The 23,234-nt window shown below is 38.8% G+C and overlaps 1 protein-coding gene across 1 annotated transcript in view; it reads left to right on the top strand.

The window, feature by feature from the left end:
• The first annotated feature begins 4,526 nt into the window (after positions 1 to 4,526).
• The window catches only part of LOC106052259 (transcription cofactor vestigial-like protein 4), a 74,926-nt gene continuing 56,218 nt past the window's right edge, over positions 4,527 to 23,234 (top strand). Inside the window, exon 1 of the mRNA XM_056025235.1 lies at positions 4,527 to 4,944. Coding sequence (XP_055881210.1) covers positions 4,812 to 4,944 — 133 coding nt within the window. The 5' untranslated portion in view covers positions 4,527 to 4,811. The remainder of the gene's footprint in view (positions 4,945 to 23,234) is intronic.

Below are 23,234 nucleotides of genomic sequence, written 5' to 3'. Positions count from 1 at the left end.
ACTTACATATAGGCAACAATCGAATAGCGTTATTCCCAAAAATGATACAGACATCTACTGATTCTAAACAGCTCCCTTAAGAGGAAAAGCCGCTGTTAGTGTTGTGTAGTCAGACTGTGATGTTTATTTCTCAAAAACTAGAAAGTTATTGAAAATCCAAAGCCACCATATTTTATAGCTTGCAAAGTTTAGGTGCAATGAGCTACCCTTTGTCTTCTGATTCCAAGAATAGAGATGGGCTCTTTTCCAAAGCCACTTCCAAAGGGCCATCAATTGGATAATCATTTAATCGCATCCATAAATAGTACACACTCACATGGACTAATATGTTGTCATCAATCTCTTTGTCTGCAAGTAAAAAAAAATCATGCAATGTTCATGCTGGCTGTATTCAGAAAGGAACAAACAGGACCTCGTGCACTGGCTGTATTCAGACAAGAACAAACAGGACCTCGTGCACTAGCTATATTCAGGTAGAAACAAACATGACCTCGTGCACTGGCTGTATTCAGACAAGAACAAACAGGACCTCGTGCACTGGCTGTATTCAGATAGAAACAAACAGGACCTCGTGCACTGGCTGTATTCAGATAGGTACAAACAGGACCTCGTGCACTGGCTGTATTCAGATAAGAACAAAGAGGACCTAGTGCACTGGCTGTATTCAGATAGGAACAAACAGTACCTCGTGCACTGGCTGTATTCAGATAGAAACAAACAGGACCTCGTGCACTGGCTGTATTCAGATAGGAACAAACAGGACCTCGTGCACTGGCTGTATTCAGATAGAAACAAACAGGACCTCGTGCACTGGCTGTATTCAGATAGAAACAAACAGGACCTCTTGCACTGGCTGTATTCAGATAGAAACAAACAGGACCTGAAACATTGGATGTGGCTGATCGCTGGCAGGTTTTAATGAACAATTTGCTTGGAAAGAGGTTAGATTATTGATTGCTTGGAAAGAGGTTAGATTATTGATTGCTTGGAAAGAGGTTAGATTATTGATTGCTTGGAAAGAGGTTAGATTATTGTTATTGGTAACTCTCCTGTGCACTACAGATAAGGCTAAGACAGACGCAGACAGGCAGAGTGACGCACGGTGTTGCCTGTCAATAGCCACAGCTCGGCACAGTTTCCCCCTTCAGTGCCTGGAGTTACACTTTTAGTCACAATAACACCACTCACCACATTCCTGTGTCAAGGTCTCGGTGAAGTTTGTAAGCGACTTATCCTCTATTGCCTTTATCGTTTCTTTTTTTTCCCGAAGGAACATAGCATGTAAAAAAAAAAAGGAATGCTCTATAATCAATATTCACTTCTTTATCTTTTTACTGAAGCCAGGCTGAACTCATTTTGTGGATAAAAGAGAACAATCGCGGGTCACCTCCAGTTTCAAGTCCAACACTTAGTAGGCCTACAATCCCTAAGTGTTGGCCATCTGTCAGTTAGTTCGAAAATTGCTTTCCAGTATCCCAACTGGGCTGCCGAGTAGCCTAAAAGTAACGCTTATGCCTGAACAACCCCGTCAATTGTAAGCAATCAGCGGTGACGGTTAATGGGTGCAGGTCCCTGATAGAGGTAGAGAATAAGCATAAGGCAACAAAAAACTCATTTGGCACTTTCAACTTTTTTTTTTTTTTGGGGGGGGGGGGCGGCTTTTGGCTGGTAATGCACAGACCCAATTTGAACAATTAAAGATATTATATTTTACTTGAAATGAATTTATGGTAGCTGCTGAGCGCTTATAATGGTCGACACAAAGTATAGGCCCTACAATTTTTACGCCACTTGTTTGTTTTACAAGTTGCGTGTGTTCCGTCAGAATTGAAGATTATTACATTCTAGCCTAAATCTCCCTCAGGGCCGGAGGTGGAGGGAAAGGGTTCAAACCATTAAAACGATAGTCCAGAACACAAACTACACGACCAGGCAGCTATTTTGCGCTCGGAGGAAAAAAAAAGGCACAATACTAGATCTAGATGTATAAGAAAATACCAACATCCTTTTTCCTTAGTGTCATTAGAGCATGAAATGAATTGCCTGAGTCAGTAAGGAAAACCAATGACTTGGTAGAGAGTCTACAATGTAGGCTCATGGGTGTAGCCAGGATTTTTTTCGGGGGGGGGATTTCCTCCCCCGCGGAAAACAATTATATATATTTGTGTGTGTGTGTGTGTACATAATTACTATTTTTTACATTCTGACCCTTTCGGAAGACGTTTATTGTGCCCTAGAATAAGTTCTTCCTGGAATTAGTGGAAATCTTGCAGACTCCCAGCCCTTGCTAGCAAGGGGGTCTGGGGGAGCTCGCAGTGCTCCACCAGCGCGGGGCGAAGCCCCGCCGCCGAGCACTATTTCTGGTATTGAAAGCCAACAAAATGCATATTCTGAGGTATCTACAGTGCATTATCTTGCTATTAAAAAGTTTTATTTTAAAAACCTAATGTGATGTTCTTACTGACTTAGACCCACTCGCGCCGTTCGGCGCATTTTCAGGCAAGCTGTTTCCGCAACTCTTATTTTGCGTAATTCATTTTGTCGGAGAACATATCCCGCAAAACCTCATGCGACGCTCAGTCACAACCTAACTAAGGGTTCGACTCCCAGTTCGGCATATGATTTCTTTGATTTAGACCCGATCTCTATAACTGACTCCTTAAATCTGTCTTAGCCATCTTTGTTGAGCCACATTTAGTGTTTTTCAATTTCGGCAGATGACTATATCACACTTTATTAATGGAGCCCAGCCACTGGTAGAAATTTGTAAGCTCTCTTAACTACGCTCTTGGAATTTCATGCCTGTATTTCGCTTTAGATTTTATTTCGAAAAGGAAAGTTTTATCGTCAAAATCATCTGTTGAGGGGTTTTAAAATAAAAAATCTCTGGAGTTTTTTTCTGTTTTTTTTTAAATTCAAAACCCCATTTAGCTACGGTCATAGAATTTGGTGACTGTAGTTTGCTTTAAAATAATATTGAAGAGATAGGTTTTCAACTCAAAACGCTCTGTAGGGGAATTTTAAACTCAAAACCAACTGAAAGGGTTTTTAATTTAAAAAAAAAAAGCCATCTGGAGGAGGGGGATTTAAACTCAAAATCCCTCATTAGCAGCTTAGCTACGCTCAAAGAGTTTTAGTGTGTAATTTGCTTCTTTTATATTGAAGAGGTATTTTTTAGCATCTAAACCCTCTGAATGGGGATTTAAACTCAAACCCCCTTTGGCTACGCTCATAGCATTTTGAGTGCGTAATTTGCTTTTTTTTTTTTTAAATATTGAAGAGGTATTTTTCAGCTTCAAACCCCGCTGGCAGAGGGTTTTAAACTCAAAACCGCTTTGGCTACGCTCATAGATTTTATAGTGTGTAATTTGCTTTTTTTTTTATATTGAAGAAGTATTTTTTAGCTTCAAACCCCAACTGGAGGGGAAGGGGGTTAAACTCAAAACACCTTTGGCTACGCTCATAGAATTTTGAGTGTGTAATTTGCTTTTTTTATATTGAGAGGGGGTTTATCGTAATTTTTGGAGGCGTTTTTAAAGTCAAACTCTTCCTTAGCTGTTTTCTTGGAATTTGGGGATTGTCGTTTGCATTTTTTTAATAGTTTTGTTGATAGAAGAGAGGGATTTAACTGCAAAACCACTGGTAGGAGGTTTTAAACTTAAAACCCCTGTAGGGGGTTTTAAACTCATAACCCCTAGTAGGGGGGTTTTAAACTCAAAACCCTTGGTAGGGGGTTTTAAACTCAAAACCCCCTGGTAGAGAGATTTTTATCTCAAAACCCCTGATAGGTTTTTTTTTACTCAAAACCCTCTAGTAGGGGTTTTTAAAATCAAAAACCCCCTGGATAGGGTTTTTAACTCAAAACCCCTTCGGCTGTGCTGTGGTAAGTGATGATTTAGTATTAAAATCTCACCTAAAATAAACAAAATGAAAGCAAAAAATCAGTCACTGAATTTCGTCCCCCCCCCAGGGGGGGATCATTTCGGGGGGGGGGGTTTCAACCCCCCTCCCTGGCTACGCCCATGTGTAGGCTATATATAATTATCTTATGTTTTGAAGAAACGTCTGTACTTTATATAAGATAAATTGTGTACAGTTAATTACCATGCTGATGGCAGAGACACAGTGTTGACTATATTATTTATTTTATTTAAATTTGTTGATTCTCTATAATGTATCCTTTTTTTTTTACAGCAATACTAGTAGATATATCTAGATTAATCTAGAATTTAGATTCTTTAAATGACACTAAAAAAATTAATAAAGGCATGTCATGTTTTATAAAATTAAAAAGTATTTTTTTTTCCTTTGAGATTGACATTATAAACAAAATGACAGAGAAAAATAAAAAGAACCAGTTCAGTCAAATAGCAAATTAAATACGTTAAAACCAGATGCATATGTATAATACAGAAATCCTTGTTGATTCTTTTATGAATTGAAATTCTTGACCTAGGCGCTCATGAATAATGTGGCCTAGAAAGGCATCTTGAGCAGGTCACGTGACAAAACGCCGGTCATGTGACCTAGAAAAATTCCTGTCATTCCTGACTGTTGTAGCTCACAGGCTATGTTCTAGATTCGCTCAAGCACGAGGTAGACTCAGCATTTGGGAGGGTTTCATTTAAACAAAATTATTGGATTACATTAAATGTGAAGATATTAAAATCGTCGTTTTTTTAAATCGATTAAACGATTGTGTGAACTAGACTGGAAATAACTATATCTACATACCGGTGTTGTCATAAAATTCATGTTTGGATAGCATAGCGATGGTTCGCGTGTTTTTATAAACAATCGATGTGGCTATTATGAAGGAACAGGCTGAAAGCGAGTGGACTTCATTTGTTTCGGACACTGGTATGGAGTTAGAGCCAATGGAGTCGCCTCTCGATGTTCTATCCAGGGCGGCATCAATGATTGAAACGTCTGCTAGGAATAGCGGTAAGTAAAAAAATAGTTTACAGCTGTTTAGCTGCACCGTTTTCTTTCGTTTTCCGTTTTATGATCTAGATTTAGATATCTATATTCTATATAGGAGAGGTCTAGATCTACTTGTTTTTGTTTTGGTTTGTTTATGTTTACGGTGTGTGGATCTATTTTTTTTCCAAACATCAAAACTATTACATTGTATTTTTCTAAACGAATCCAAAACCCTTAAGTTGTTGACTGAAAGATCTAGATCTAGATTAACCTAATCTACAATCTATATGTTATTTCTTTTACAAAAATGTATTCATTACATTTTACAAAATGTATTCTCGAAAAGCTATAAGTTAGTATAAGAAACCTATACAATTTAGTGGGTTTTTTTTTCTTTTGTAATATATCTTTTGATATTGACATAATCAAACATGTTGGGCCTAAACGTCATGGGTTCTGGGGTGTTTAAAAAGTCATAAAATCGTAGGATTTTCTAGGTTTTCAAGAATGGTAGTCCTAAGCTTTATCTATCTTGTGGACTACGATCATAGAAAATTACGTTATATTTTTTTATGTAAAAGAATACATCTTGTAATTGTTAAGTTCAAAATTAAGCCTGGGTTTATGGTAGGCCTACTATTATTTTGAATTGGCTTGCATTAGTGTTTTAGAATGTACATTCGAGCCGTGACCTGTAACATGCGCTAATATGCAAGGTATGTGTGGAATTTGAACATATGGCCAAAGCATTGCCGAGAGGTGGCGCTATCTTGTGTTAGAGATCTGATACATGAAGCTTTTTTTCTTCTGTCAAATGATTATAAAAGTAAAGACTATAGAATTTCGATAAAAAAAGTATACACCAGAGTGTGACACGACTAGATCTATATGTTGCTTACTAAAATGAAACAAAAAATATACGAAAAATGTCAACAAATTTTTAACTGGTAGTTTAGAAGAATACAATGTCTATATATATAAAAAACACACTAAAAAACAACTTATTAGTACAGATATCAGTAGGTACTGAACTACCTACTACATGATGCTAACATTGAGTTATTATGTTTACAAGAAGCAAGACGTATGTACAGTGACTAAAGGCTAAAGTTGTTTTTTTCTTTGTCTATGGACTCTGGGTTAGAATTGAACGGTATATTCCATTCCATTGCATGGCACAATTATTCGGGTTACCCTTCAAAGGGGATTGTGGAGATTACAGAACTTTCGACTTTATTACTTTCTGGTTATCTCGGAGTCGTCTTGGACTTTGAGCAAGTCTGGACAAGATTTAGAAATCTTTAAAAAATATATATATACGCATTATTTATATTCTGAATGAAGACATAGATGTAGTAGACGTTTCTCTTTGTCTCGTCGTCATTTGGGCAGTTTATCAATCTTGAACTCTTTACATACAGGCCTCAATGGTGCTAGCTTTTAGATTCAGCGAAAAGTGAAAAAAAAGGCGAAATCAGTGTCAATAATGTGTATGTGTGTGACATGGGTGTAGCCAGGGGGGGGGGGGGGTTCTTGGGGTTCAACCCCCCCCCCCCCGAAATGAAATCCCCCCTTGCGGGGGGGGGGGGGACGGAATTAAGTGACTGATTTTTGCTTTCATTTTGTTTATTTTAGGTGAGATTTTAATACTAAATCATCACTTACCACAGCACAGCCGAGGCAGTTTTGAGTTAAAAACCCTCTACCAGGGGGTTTTGAGTTTAAATCCCCCTACCAGGGGGTTTTGAGATTTATAAAACCCCTATCAGGGGGTTTTGAGATACAAATCCCTCTACCAGGGGGCTTTGAGTTTAAACCCCCCTACAGGGGGTTTTGAATTTTAAACCCCCTACCAGAGGTTTTTGCAGTTAAATCCTCCTCTTCTATAAAACAAAACAAAAAAAAAATGCAATCAACAATTCCCAAATTCCAACAGCACAGTTAAGGAAGATTTTGATTTTAAAACCCCCTCCAAAATTTACGATAAACCCCCTCTTCAATATAAAAAAAAGCAAATTACACACTCAAAATTCTATGAGCGTAGCCAAAGGGGTTTTGAGTTTAACCCCCCCCCCCCCCGCCCTCCAATTTTGACAGATGACTTCCATCACACACACACACATATATAAATTTATCTCATAACTCACCCACATAACTTGTCTCATCACACACACACACACATAAATTTGTCTCATAACTCACATACATAACTTGTCTCATCACTTAAATAACTTGTTTCATAGCTCACACACAAAACTGGTCTTTTTGTACTATGTTATATAATATGTAAACTTAACCGTCTCACGCATGACTTAAATGTGCATTTAGGCCTTTGACCTTTCGAAAATGAAAAAAAAAATGTACTTTGGTTTCCAGGTCGTGTGAAGAAACTATTCACGTATTATCTTAGGCGTTAGGGGATCCATTCACTATTTATTAACAGACAATGTTACATTTTTTAAAACATTTTTTTGAGATCCAAGTGTCTCTGAACTATTTGTCTGGTGAATCAACTGTTGGGGGAAACAATTAGCGTGAACGAATTTTCTTAGAACCAGTTATCTGTGAACAATTTGCGGTCTTCCTGTCGTACACTTGGCCACCCAGAGGTCAGAACATGTTGTACCTAGTACGGTTCTCCCACAAAATAGCGCCGACATTAGTGAAAAAGGAAAATGAGGTAAAATTTTAAAGTAATCTCTTTCTCTGCAAATATAGCATACATGTTGTACCTAGTGCTGTCATTATATATGTAACATGCTGTACCTAGTGCTGTCATTATATATGTAACATGTTGTACCTAGTGCTGTCATTATATATGTAACATGTTGTACCTAGTGCTGTCATTATATATGTTACATGTTGTACCTAGTGCTGTCATTATATATGTAACATGTTGTACCTAGTGCTGTCATTATATATGTAACATGTTGTACCTAGTGCTGTCATTATATATGTAACATGTTGTACCTAGTGCTGTCGTTATATATGTTACATGTTGTACCTACTGCTGTAACATGTTAACTCTGGAGAATCACAAAAACATCAGACCCTACTTCAAGACTACTGACCAGTCCATGTACTTTTAGATTTCACTGTGCCAGCTCGCTACTCTTCGTGGTTACTTGTTTGTCTGCTGATTGCACATGTGTGTGGACAGGGCCGCCGCGAGGGTTGTGGGCGCTTGCGTGCAAAATTTTTTAATGCCGCCCCCCCCCCTTTTTTTTTTGTTTAGCAAAAAAATTCATTAAGACTGAGCTGGACACTGTGACCTAAAGCGCTCTTTGATTTAAATCTATTTTGTAGACGATTCCTTTTTCTTTCCTATTCGCCACATTGTTCTCGTCTCCCCATGCCATCTAAGATGTTTTGTTGTCAATTTTAACATTGCATTTTTTTAAAGAATATAAGGAAAAAGAAAAGAAACACAATATTTAGGTTTTATTTTTCATTTATGTCTTGAACACTATGTGTAGAATCCAAATTTAGGAAATGACATTTCACCAAAAATAATGGGCATTTTTTTTTCCAAAATGGTGTTGCCTTATAAATTTTAAGCGTTGTAAACGTTTCTTCATGGAGATAGAATTGAAGATGCGGCAGGTTTCGCTCAAGTCAGCAAGGGGTTTAATTCCGGGCGGGACTCGGCGCTAAGCGTATTCTGGCCTTTTTTTCTTAGTAAGAAGAGAGAATTTAAAAAAGGCTTACATTGATGTTTTTTCTTTCAGAACGCACTGTTCATCCTAATCAAAAAAAGTCGAGGGCCATATTAAATCTTATAAAAAAAAGAGGCAGCCCTGGCCAATAGTATTATGAGAGGGACATTCTAGGTAGGCCTACATATTGCGCATGTACTTCTGTAATGGGGGTGATCGTTTTAAAAATATTTTTCCTGTTAAGTAAGACGTCTCTATCGAGGACGTTGTTTTTTTTTCTCCACACAAAAGTCGTCAGTATAATAAAGTGCAATAGACTGAAGAAATTCGACTATTCTGAGACAAAAAATCCAGAAGAATTATACTAGCGGAGACGTTTTAAAATGATATTCTGTTGGGATTTCGCGGGGCCAAGTTTGGGAAGGGATACGGATAATAAGTGAAATTTAAGAGTTTGTATTAGAAAATAAATTAATCTTTTCATTTTATTCATTCTTTACTACGTACAGAATTACTTTACGAGCCTTCCGTGTAGCAAAGTCATACAGTATATCATAATAATTCTGTTTCCTACATAGATCACGCTCAATAGCAAGAATTACCAAATGTTTCAATCTATCTTTGAGAATTGTTGACCTCAAGTAATTCTTCATTAGTTTGACGCGCGAGAAGCTTCTTTGACCAGATTCCACAATTATGTGATAATGCCGTTTTTTTTTTTATCGCGCGTAGGATTGGCGTTTTCTATATTGAATGACACCCCAAAATGACATTTTTTTTGTCTATATATTTCAGGAGATTTCTATGAGTTTTCAAAAGATTTTAATAATTTCCGGAGATTTTCAGGACTTTTTCGTATATTTTGCAATTTCAGATTTCCAGGAGCTCCTGGTAAATCGACAGGAAGCCGCGGGAAATCTTTTATAAGTTATAAAATGGATTAATTTAATAATTTATACACCTAGAATTAGGCGGGTCCTATGAAAGTGCGGGGCCCACTGCAGTCGCATAGGTTGCAGTGGCCTAAGGCCGGCCCTGCAAAATAGCGACGTATGCTACGCCGCCGGTCGACTAGTATTCACATATTTAACTTGAGATTGTGTAGTATCAATAAAATATACTGATATTTAAACGTATTCCAGCTCACCACAAACCAACGTCTTTACTCTTTCATGTCTCAAGATTATCTGCCGTTTCACATTTGCATTACGCTAATTTCATCATCCTCAATGCCTAACTATAAATCAATCGCTTAAACTCTTCTTACTGTCGCCTAGGAAACATACACACACTCTAAAACACCCCCTTTTGTCAGGAAGTTGCGCCCCCCCCTTTCTAGGTACTCGCCACCCCCCACTCTGGGGGGAGGACCCAAAGTTTGAGAAACTTACTACTAAAAGAAGATAATTAAAATTTATTTTAAACTGGAACACAAATGAACTTATTGTAGATCTACATCTACACTCTATAATCGGCCAAAAATATTCTACTTTCAACTAACAGCCATTTCAAATAAAAGTGACAATATTTTTAAATTGACTCTCTAATTACTAGATCTACTTACAGATCGGGCTATTCAATTCGAAACAAATATTGCTAACAACCCGCGAAAATTCAAGGCCAGGAAGCGTCGGGCTTATGGAAAAAGCCATGGGAATCCATCGCGCGTTTTTTTTTCTTTGTAAAGTTTACAAAATAACTTATTGTACGAATATCCCCCAACCCCCCGCAAGTTTTCAAAGGATAATGGAATAATTAGAATTTAAATAAAATATTTAAGTAATTTTATTATTATTATTTAACTAAAAATAAATAAAAATAATCTGTAAATAATGATTTGGCCGCCCCTTACATTCGGCCGCCTGTGTGCAATGCACACATTTCACAATAGGTAGCGGCGGCCCTGTGTGAGTGTGTTGTTTGATAGTTACTGCCTTTTTTGTTTTACACACTATGGATAATTAAAGGTATTTCCGCGAAACACGAGAATGATTCGGAATTCTATTACCCCGCCCCCAGCCCTCCCCTTTACTCCAGCTTACATATTGTGTCAGATCTCTCACATAATTCAGCACACTTATTGACTTAGAAACAACAACAAAAGCAACAACTATCATGTTAATAAACAACCAGGTGCGTCATATTACACTTACACATTGGAAACTAATGTCAAATAAAATGTGCAGTACACTAATAGATGTCGAGTGTGCAGTGAGGTAGCAAGGTCCCCGTAGTCCCGGGTTCAGGATCCCATTGTATACTTGAAATAAAACAAAAACATGAGATCTCCTGTATGTATCAGTACATTAACAACAACAAAAGCATGTTAATGTTTGTAGTCTACTACCATTATGAGTGCCATTTATAAGTATTATGACAGTTAGTTTTGTTTGACATGTTTTGGATGTTCCTTCAGATTAAGAAGTAACTACATCCAAGCCTAAACCTCCTGCAGGACGGCGGAGGATAGTCGAGGGCGGAGCTCGAACCCGGGACCATCGAGATTATCGAAGGACCATTTGTTACTAGTTTTTGTGTGTTTGTGTTAGTTATAATAGACATTATTAGTGTCATTCCATTTGTATCACAATTCTAAACGTCTATATTTGTTTTTATTTTAGTGTCCTCGTGGTCCCCTAATGGTCATGGGCCCCTGGCGCAATATACCTCTACGCGCCATGGTGGCTACTCCGACACGCGTGTATTCAACACATCATGAGCACGCGCCGTGTGTTCACACTATGTGCTGCTTCGTCTGCTCTCGTCAACGTTATCTCTTATTGATCCACTTTTCCCATTCCTCACATGCTTTTTTTAGAAAAACACATGATTCATTATAAGCGACTAACAAAAGAAGAAAAACCGTGATTAGTTTTGTGCGGTCTGTCTGTCGGTCGTCTGTCTGTCCACCCTATAACTACATAACTACACCATATCTTTGTAGCGTACTAAAAATAGGTACAACCGTTACTTTTGATCTCAGAATGCCCCTGAGCCCTCCTAACCAATGGGCACCTAACATTAATTGGGGAAAGTAAAGGCTGTGGTCGTTGTGCTGGCCACATGAAAACTTTTTTTGAAACCATAGAAACATAAAAACATCTGGCTTTTATATCATTTGACGTAAGGTTTAATGGGGAATGCCATACTAAAGGCGTATATGATATATCCTATAAATAGTAATGATTAGTAGTGGGAACAAAATGACGGAAATGATTTTTTTTAAACATTTTTTTTTAAAGTTTTGTTATTGTCAAAACATTTTTTTTTTCGGATGTTTTAGCTCCTTAAAAAAAAAAACCATACACACATACACTTTAATCGAGATATCCCTTTTGACCTGCATAGCCTAGTTGCCTAGTAAACTGCGAATCTGCAGGGACCGCGTTTAGTTAATATGAAAACAGAAATTTCTCGTGATTTTAAAAAAATTGATTAATTTGCATTATCGATTAACGTGCTTAATAAACTTTTTATTTTCTATATTATCTGAACAGATTTTACTTCATTTAAATTAGTATTACAGGACGAGTGAAAGACGGGAAGCAACCCTGCATTTCTTCACGAATAAAATAAATGACCTGGTAATCGCCCTTATCTCAATATTCACATTTTGTCATAATTACCGCCCTTGATTTCTGTGTAGAAACTTGGTACATTTCCTTTCTAATTCTTTTTTTTTCAATAACACTATATTCATTTCTTTTGATTGGATGCTAGTCAGCGGATACTGAGGCTTCTGTATGTTGAACTAGATGATAGGCTTGGTAAGAGTTGTCTCTCAACGTCCTGAAAACACCCACTCCTTCTTTCTATATTCTCCAATGAATCGGCCGGCATGATACGCCCTATACTTGGGCTCCTCATTTTTTTGTTTTCCAAGTATGCCTATTGGAGAGGAAGTTTGTAAGGTTGGAAAGCATCGCGTTACTGACTGGATACTGCTCTCGAGCCGCAGGTTGGGCATCACTACCCTATAGAGTGAGTCTCGAGCTCCATTAAATATGTAGCTGGTACATTCACGCACCTCTATATATGTGGCTGTCTCATTCGAACTGCTTTAAATCTGGGATATCGCATTCTTGCATTTGTGGTTGAAACTTTCATTCGAAATGTGTTTGGCACTTGAGTGAAGGCAATAACGCCATGGTGTCGTGTCTGTCAGAATCGTGTCATGTGTCTTGAAGCTTCCACAAAGTCAGTATCGTCTTCTATGAACTAAACCGCCTCAACTTGTTTGTTTCTTCAAAAGTAAAGAGGATTACGTCCTGGTCTAAACTTCCCGAAAGACGGCGATGGGGGCGGGTGTTTGGTGGGCAGGTTTCGAACCCGGTAACATCGAGACGACAGTCCAGAGGTCATGCTACTCGACCAGGCAGTCATCCTGGATGAATGATACCTTTGTCTTTGTTAAGTTGAAAAGCATTGCCTTAGTTTGATTATCTTAGTTAAATTACGCAGCCTTTTATTGGTTTAAATATCATTGGACATACGCTTTTTTATCCGTATTGTCAATCCTATATGGAACAGGTTGCTGGTTTCAAGTGTCTATCCTATATGGAACAGGTTGCTGGTTTCAACTATCCTATACGGAGAAGGTTGATGGTTTCTTATGTGTATCCTATATGGAACAGGTTGCTGGTTTTAAGTGTCTTTCCTATATGAAACATTTTGCTGGTTTCAAATGTCTGCCCTATATGGAAATGGTTGCTGATATCAGATGTCTGTCCTATATAGAATAGGTTGCTGGTTTCAAATGTCTGTCCTGTATGGAACAAATTGCTGGTTTCAAATGTCTGTCCTATGTAGAACAGGTTGCTGATTTCGCCAGGGAAATCCTTGCTCTCACTCCCCGTGAATTATGTTTATATTCGCCACGACCGTTTTGTTTCTTTTGAATTCTCTCTTTCCCCCCTTCCTTCCTCGGTGTCTCCCCCTCGCTTTCTCTCTCTGTGTCAAGGAAACGGATTTGTCTAAAAGTATCTCCATACAAACATTCATACCTGGTGAGTAATGACTGCTAAAACACTCATGCAACAACACATCCACACATTTTTCTCCTCTAAATGTTTCAGTTCTTGCTATTTCTGTTTCTTTCGTTTGGTGATGAATTTGTTTTTGTCACCATCAGCTGACATGACATTAAGCATGGTGTCGTGTGACTGTGCGCATGTTTTGACATCCCCAAAAAAAGATCCATCCCATAGTGTTTCCTGTTAAGTCTTCTATGTCTTTGTCAGCTCACAGATTTACATTACTATGACAACTGACACGAGAGTGTTCTCACCATGTCGGGGGGGGGGGCTACTAAATTTACAGTTTACCATACATACACTTCAGGACAGAAGACTAAACAGTAAAGTATATATATATATATATATATATATATATACATACATACATACATATACTGCACCATTACTTACAAATACAAAAACAACCTAGTAAAATACCCAGAAAGAAATATTTCTTATTCCATATGCTAAGACAAAGTCGTACACGTGCTCCTTCTTTCCTAATACCATTAAAGGGACGGATCGCCTGAATCAGCCAGGAAAACCAATGGCTTTGCAGAGTTGAAGACTACAATGACACGTGACAGTGGCGTAGCTAGAGTATATGATGCCTGGTGCGGTACCTCATCTTGATGCCCCCCCCCCCCCAAAAAAAAAACAACACAAAACAACTAACTAATTAATAACATTGCAAAACCTTACTTTTTTTTCAAAATAATATGTAGGCCTATTCATTAATCAAATATTGTTAATTCTTTCATGACCTTAATGACCTTTCATGACCGCAGCATTATCATAGCCTTTGTGTCGATGAAGTCAACAAAAGACTCACGAACCTGCATCCTGTCATTCTCCATGACAACATACCGTAAAATTTGGGAAATTTGATCCAGCTTTGAGATGTCAGGTGTACTGTCAAAAATAATAGAGAAATATTTGGCTTGTTTTACTTGCTGTATGATTTGTTTTTTTAGCGTAATCCCCCAATATTGTATTTGTGGAGACATGTATATATTCGATATGGAACAAAGCTTAGTTCGAAGCACATGCTCCCTCAAGAGTGGATCGTACTTTGATAGTAATTTTACTAACTCTCCAGGTTTTCGTCTCTTGTATAATCAAATCTTGGGCCTTGTTGTCAATATTGTTCCCTACTCTCAGGCAAACTTCAAGTTCCCTCCAAGCAAGCGATGACTGAATGTGAGCTCTGCTGGTCTCATGTTTTTCTATTTTCGGGGATAACCTCCACCACTCATTGAATCCATCTTTGGATTTAAATGAAGATTTGGTACTTGATCTTGTTGAGAAGAGCATGCAGGGGAAGCAAAATAATATTTTTTTTTATTTTTTTTTGGTGAATAACACATCCACTTTCTAAGAACTTTCTCGCCGTTTGACATTTGCCGGAAAAACCAAGCCTTTAAAAGCTTTCTAGCCTTTTCTTTTGCTGATTCTTGATGTCTATACGCCTCTCTGAATTGACTGTCCATACGCTGAACTGTTTCAGATCCTTGAGTGAAAAGGTGTATGCGAATATTATCTGTGATGACATCAGGCCAATCTCCAATGTCGTTCAGTCTAGAGTTTATTATCCTGCTTTCTGTATTGTTTACACTGTCTGATGGTTCAGCTTCTTCAGTATGAATTTTTGAGGACATGCTTGTGTGCTGTCCTTTAGTTTCTAGAACCTGCGGTATTGAAGTATTTTCTTCTTTTCACGATGTCGGCCTCATCCTTTTTTTCTGAATTCAATGATAACCGTCTCATCTTGCTTTGTTGCTTTTAATTGTTCAGTTAATTCATACCCATTAACAGCTCGCCTATAGTCGGTGGACTCTGGCAATGATGTGACTTGAAATTATCTCGATGCTTCTTTAGACTTAAGAAATTTAAGAAACGTGTCCATACAATTAGTCGTTTTTACTGAAAAGCTCACGGAAATAGGAAATTAATACACACTGGGGGAATCTTGGTGCCCCTCTCCACTTGGTGCCCTGTGCGGCCCGCACCACCCGCACATTGGTAGCTACGCCACTGACACGTGAATATCTTCTAGTTTTGAAGGGACGTCTGTAATGTATAACATTCAATAAGCTACACTATGTGACAGGGTGGGTTACAATCACACAGTTGAACCAAGCTCAAAGTTATCGGCCCCAGTACTTTATATGCTGTTTATCACGTGTGACAATCAGTGGCGTAGCAGGGTACCGGTGGGCCCGGGTTCAAGAATATGTTGGTGTGCCTCCCTCTTTCCAATACGATAAATTTAGTGTGTGAGAAAAAAAGATGGAGCTGTCTGTATGTATCAGTACATTTTCCAAGTAATAAAGTCATTACGTTTGATTTAGCTACGACTCCGTCTTGTAAGTCTAGATGTATAGACATATCACCAAACTAGAATGTCTTTTAATGTCATATTAATAACAAAAAGTCATCAGCTGCGTAAAGGAAGAAAAGTCTTTAAAAAAAAGCAACTTTATTAAAAAATATTGTATTGTTCAACTCTATGGTTGAAAATCTATTACACCCAGGTGTTCTTGTATGCACAGTGTTATTATGGTATAAGGCACAATTCAGCCTTTTCTTTTTGTAAGGCTTTGTGCATTGTATGCATTTGATTCATTGGAGCTTCATGTCAATCACACTTTTCCAACACACGGAAATGGACAAAATTTGAAGGTGTTACAGTACCTAGATTTCAACAAAACAGAGGTGCAAAATATCACACACACACACACACACACACTTCTAGCTTTCACACATACCCAGGCTGTCAACTCATAATGAGAATAAGAGAAGGAGGGGTAAAGAGAGGAGTGGAACAAAAACAAAAGGGTGAAGGAGGAGGAGGGGTTGGTAAAAAAAAGGACACCCCAAACTTGAGGTACAGCGAATGCATTGGTAGGATTCAATGGCGCGAGGAGTAAAGCGAAAAAAAAAATATCCACAGTCAGTAAAGCGTTACGGTATATTCATTGAAAAGTTCATTCATTCATGACTGTATTGTGTACAGTCTATGCACACACTCGCACACATAAGTATACTCTGACATACGTGGCGATCCATAATAACATTGTATACAGGCTCTTAAGTTGTTAGCGTTTGTGGGTGGCCCATGAGATAAGTGATTCACTTCAAAGGCATGGGTTGAAGCCAGGAATAAAATCGACCAGCAAGGGTAGTGTCTGGAGATTTTAAGAATCGCAGCAAGCTAGAACAGATCGTCTTCCGAACCAATGTTTTCACAATGAATATCCCTCGGATAGATAGAAACTTCGGCATTGTTGTAAAGTTTCTGTATCCCAGTAGCTCTAAAGTTTATGTGACACGTGATCTTCTTCTTCGTAGTTGTCCTAAGAGTTGAGTCTAAGACTCTTGGAACTCAAAACTCTCCTTGGAAGCTCGCCTTCATCTGTCTGAACAAACTTCTGTCTGGGAAAGTTCCAAGCAGATGAACATTTTTACATTCCTATATACCGATGACTCGTATCCCAAGACCCTCGTGTTACTAGCGAGGCCAAAGGCCGGGCACACCGGGGAATCTCCCCCATATTCCTTCTCTGTACCACATCATGATGAATGGTCTGTGAATAGTGACAGGTTTGTTTGGGTTTTCTTCCCTCTTCGCAATGGACTCGGTTAAAGGCGGTCTGTTATCCATCTTGCCGTAATCGTCTCCTCTAACGACCGTGTCCACCCGAGCGCCACTTTAAAGCCGAGAAGCATTGCCCAGGGTGACATTTAAGAAAATAAAGTCGGCTAGACGTTGCGCCGACCCCATAAGACGAAAACCTGTATCTCATGTCCCGTGCAGTAACGTACCGAGGGTGGGGCTGGACAGAGCGTTAATGGGGAAGAGGAAAATCAAAACAAAACATAAAATATCGTAGATTTCTCTTGTAACTTTTCATATAAGTTTTATATTGCTAACTGGTGGCTTCCCTTATGCAAATATGAATAACGTACACTATTATGAGGGGGAGAAATGACTTGCTGCCCCAGGCACTCTCAGTAAGCCACGGGTGCAGTGAAACAGGATATCTCAATCAGGCAGGAAACTTTTTCTTTCAATTACTACTCACACTGTCGTCATCTTCCGAAATTCGAATATTTTTTTACTTTACATTCTCCTAGTGAAATGTCACACAAAACTTTACATTCTCCTAGCGATGTGAAATGTCACACAAAACTTTACATTTTCCTAGCGAAGTGAAATGTCACACAAAACTTTTACATTCTCCTAGCGAAGTGAAATGTCATACAATAGGCGTGCATCATGAAAATACATTTTATTAAAATTGCAGAAAGATGACTTTATTACTAACTGAATTAATGTTTTTAATATTCACCGTTATAGTCCGCAGTGTTCTCTGTGTGAGACTAATGGAACTAACAATCCGATTTGATTGTTGTTATTACTAAGTATCAATCATAGGCCTATCCCTGTTGGACCGACACCTTTTGTACAAGTTTTAAATTTGATCATTTTGACACAGTTAGTCAGTTAAACATGCCCTGTAAAATCATAAGGAAACATTCGCTTTCTTATTTTTTTATGCTATTTATCGAATATCTAACAAATAAACAGAGATTCAAAGCGAGCTACTCTACAACAGACCCAACCTTCCCATGCAAGCCTTAGTACTTTTTTTGTGACGTTACGCATCGTTACGGCGTACCGTCACCTTTTTCAATGTGGGGAAAAAATTATTACTTTTCTTGAATTTTAACGTTTATTAATATTTTTAGTAGTTAAAAGTTAGGCAAGCCATCACTGAGTACCGGCACCTAGTTTCTTTTTTTTTTCTTTTTTTTGTGTATATATATAAGGCTTGTCTTCGAGTCCGAAGATTAGTGAGGAATACGGTATTTCCCGTGGCTGCGCAGCCCCAGCTGTGACCTACATATCTTGCCACATCCAAGGCAAGCATAACCATTGGCCGCAGGTGGTCGATTTAGATTTACTTTTCGCCGTCTGCGTTTGTCCTCGGAAGCAGATTTTCTATTGGTCTCAAATGTGTATCCCGCGGCCTTCGTGTATGACCTCCAGCTGTCTCGTTCCGACGCCGCATGCAGCCAGGTGCTCTCTTCTATGTCAGCCAAGGAAAGTTGATGCCTAAGCTGGTCTTTGAAGCGTTTCCGTGGAGCGCCTCTGTTACGTCGACCACAGTTTAGCTCACCAAAAAAAGACTGCCTTTGGCATACGTTCGTCTCCTATACGGGATACGTGCCCTGCCCAGCGAAGCTGTCGGACCATAAGAAGTCCCTCTATACTGTCCATACCGGCGTTCGCAAGGACATCGCTGTTTGTAGTGCGGTCCTGCCACCGTATGTCCTTGATGGAGCGCAAGCATCTTTGGTGAAAGCGCTCAAGAAGTCTTAGTTGTTTTTTATATAGTGTCCATGTATCAGAGCCATATAGAAGGGTTGAGAGAACCACCGCCTGGTAGACATTGGTTTTTGTAGGCAGGCGGAGCGATTTGTTCTTCCAAACTCTCGCCTGAAGGCGTCCAAAAGCGTTACTAGCCCTGGCCAGACGGTTATCAACTTCCCTTAAAAGTGAGGCGTCATTTGACACTATACTACCTATATATATATATATATATATATATATAGTCGTGAAAGACTACCAGATCTAAGCTCATGGTAAATGAGTGCTTGCTCGTTATGGACTACTAGTTGACCTGGAGATTTGACGGACATATTGCTGTCGCCTTGTTGAGTATGTTTACAGTAGGACATTTCACCCTACACCACGTCCTCGCCCAAACCAATCCGCCGATTGTCACAATACATCTCGTCAGTAGCCCAGGTCCAGCCTACACCTGATTCTGTCGGTCATTAGCCACTTGATGACGTCAATGTCAGCCCGACTGGTAGATCTAATATAATAAAACATTTTAAAAAAATGTTTTACCAAGGACTTTGCTTGAACTAGAACAAATATTTGTCTTGCTCCAATCACATTCATTACATCCAAATATTGGTTTTAAATTCTTTCGTTTTTTTAGTCTTTTATTTTAGTCATGGTTGGTTAGAGGAAGACTCTCTAATCATTGGAATGGCTACCATATCCGACACTCGTGTCGCGGGCCACATGAAGAAAAAGGGGAAAAAAGGGAATTCTACAATAAACCAATTTTGATTAAAAACACGCGAATCTAGTATTTACATTAATTCATGAGAGGTTTATCCAAAACTACTAAATATCCGGCTGCATAGTTGAGACGCCAAGGCGAAGAACTGAATCTAGAATCCTAGATGTTTGTCTAAGAAACGATACGATTACGTAGCATCGGTGTCGCACGATTCATCACTGAACAAGTTTGTCCCACTAATAACTCCTTGTAATTATTGGGAGCAGATGAAGAAAACTGTTAAGAATCGAGTTCGTTGGAGAGTTTGCGGCCCTATGCTCCCATGAGAGTGCACAGGATTAAGTCAGTAAGTCAATTATTGTGGTCATCCATAACACTTGTTTTTGGAGATTTCGAAAAGGTTATGCAAGAAAGATGGAGCAGAAATCAATAATCTGCATCACTTGAACTGTATCAAGCAAGGATGTCTAGTTTGTAAGTCTATCAGTTTCAGTTGTAGCTCTGTCTGGGCATTTGGCACATTGGCTGCAGATCGATTTTAGAAACGACGAATATTGTTCAATCTGAACACGATCATCATCACATGGTCCATAGATTTTGTTTGTGAATAATTCAATGAGACCACAGAGGCTCGGTTCCATTTCACTTCTAAAAACTATAGCTGTCAACCATAGTTGTAGCACCATCAGTAGTCACTTCCACTAATTTCTCCAAGGGACAAAGATTCTCTGTGATGGTTGAAACTTTTTTGTCAGTGTTTCGCCACTGGCGACCCCATCCATGCTCAAAATAGCTACTACTTTTCTGATTTCAAAACTGTTGTTTTTATCGAGAATAAATTCCAAAATTTTGAACGCAGCGGTAACAGAAAATAGACATGCAGCCGACTCATTTTCTTCTCATTTTCGGTAAATATTCTCATCCATCCTCCACTCTAGGTGTAATCTAACTATCGAGTCTCAAACCAAAAATGACGCCTTATTTATTTATTTGTTTGATTTCCTAAAGCAGTTGAATGGTATGTTCTTTAACCCTTAAAACGCGTCTGGTAGTTTTAGCCTCTAAACATCAGAATTGTAATTCCATTTTCTATGCACTAATTGTAAAACAGCTCAGCACTTTAAGGGTTAAAGGGAGCTACTCTTTCTTTATAAAACAAATGTATTGGCTTACTATAGGTACCAATACATCTACTCTAACGTAGGGAAAGATATTTTAAACTTTTTTTTTTGACATTGGATTTTATACACTTTGTGCCAACGTTTCGGCGGGCCGGATAGAACCACATCCGGCCCGCGGGCCGTATTTTGGGCATCACCGCTATAGGTCATAAAAATCGTTTTGGGGAATCTAAATGGTCTATCGATTTGTTCACTTGGCAGAGCTGTCGAATCGGAGGGTACATAGTTCGTGCCCTAGTAAGGACTGTCTCTTATTTTGTGAAAATTAATTTACCATTTTCTCTTATTTAAAATTGTGTCCTAAGTGCTGCCTTTATATATGTAATATGTACACATTTTTATAAATATTAGTTTACAAGTATCAGATTATCTCCCCATAGTTATGTATCAATTAAAAAAAATATTAATAAATTAAGACGAATTGATATAATGATTTGTCTATTTTTTAATTGATTCATGCGTTGTTAGGGACAATGAATAACTGTGCACAGTTTAAGTTTGATCCGAGAGGAGTGTACAAAATGAGTCCGAGACAGACTGACAGCTTTGTACAAAATAAATCAATGTATGAACACTTGCTTTCATTTGGTACACACGATACACCAAAAACTAGACTATTTCTAAAGTTGTTTTTGTTCCGCCATGTCTGAAACTCTCCAATAATAGTCCACGATTGTCACTGTCCACAAGAACAAAGGTAACAGAAAGGACTGCAACAGTTACATGGACATTTCTCTCCTAAGTATTGTAGTAAAAGGCGTTGCTCGAGTGATACTTCCCAGGCTACAAAAACTCGCATAACGGGTCTATCCAGAATCAAAGTGTGGCCTTCGCTCAGGAAGATCCACAACCAACAGGTTATTCTCCAATCGTCAGCTGCAGGAAAAGTGCAGAGAAAAAAAGAATTGTACATTGCGTTCGTTGACCTGACTGAGGGTCTCAATCTAATCAGTAGAGATGGCCTCTTTAACATTTGGCAAATAATAGGCTTTCCACCCAAGCTATTAAATGTAATTGTCTCCTTCCACCAAAATATGATGGGTACAGGGCAGTTCAATGGCACCTGGCTGAAAGTTTCAGCATAAACAACGAAGTTAGACAAGGATGTGTTCTGGCCCCAACCTTCTTCGGAATAATTTTTTCTCTGCTAATCCACCATGGCCTTGACAAATCCACTGAAGGCATCTACATCCATTCCAGATTTGATGCAAACTTCTAAATATTCCTAGACTGAGAGCCAAAACGAAAATCAGAACCACCCTGGTAAGAGATATGCTATTAGTGGATGATGCAACAGTAGTGGCACACACACACAAGAGGAGCATCAGTCACTAATGCCACGCTTATCTCAGCCTGTAAAGAGTATGGGCTAACCATAAGCACGAAGAAAACAAACATTTCGGAGCCACCTGCTACAACACCACCCTCCATCCTCATTGATGAAAACAATCTAGGTGCCGTAAATGAATTCTGCTACCTTGGATTCACAGTTCCACAAAGAAAAACAACAACAAAAAAACAACAACGCATATGAAAGGCTGCATCGACCTTTGCTAGACACAGACCAAGAGTTTAAGAAATCTGGAAGCTCACTGCAGTGACCAAAATGGAGTTCTACAAGGCATGCATTTTAACACGCTGCTGTACCGCAGTGAGTCATGGACTACTTATGCAGAGCAAGAGAGAAAACTAAACTCATTCCACTTCGGCTGCCTCCGAAGGATCTTGAAAATCACAAAGCAATAGAGAGAGAGAGAGAGAGAGAGAGAGAGAGATTGCAGCACTGAGATCCTTGAGCGAACGGGTCTTCCCAGCATCTTCACAAACCTCAGACAACGACACCTGGCTTGGTCATGCTCGCGACTGGTCGCTCCCACCTCCGTTACGTGGTTGTGATCAAACGAAACCTAAAAGCAGTGAATATTGATATGGACTATTGGGAAGAAAGCCCCCTAGACAGCAATATGTGGACAGCGATAGTGACCAAGAAAGCTATGGACAGCGAAAAAAAATGGGCGTCAGCTCTTGAAGAAAAGCGTGCCAAACAAAAAATGGCTACCTACTCTACCCCCAAAGCGAAAGCCACCTTAACCTGCGATATTATGTGGACGGGGAATCTAGTAAATTTAGGCACTGGATATTTAGGCATCGGATATTTAGGCACCCGGAAATTTAGGCACCCGGAAATTTCTTTTGTATCATGAAAAAGCAGTAAGAATCGTTATAGTTGCTACTTTTGATAACGTCACCGATAGCCCACAGCTTAAGGATAAAATATACATTAAAATTGTTTAATTATGTTCAAAATTAAGGTCGCTATTTTAAGAGTGCCTAATTTTCAGCCTTGTCAAAAAGTGC

This window comes from Biomphalaria glabrata, chromosome 4 (genome assembly GCF_947242115.1).
Source record: "Biomphalaria glabrata chromosome 4, xgBioGlab47.1, whole genome shotgun sequence".
Classification (NCBI taxonomy): Eukaryota; Metazoa; Mollusca; class Gastropoda; family Planorbidae; genus Biomphalaria; species Biomphalaria glabrata.
This window is presented reverse-complemented; position numbering and strand designations above follow the sequence as displayed.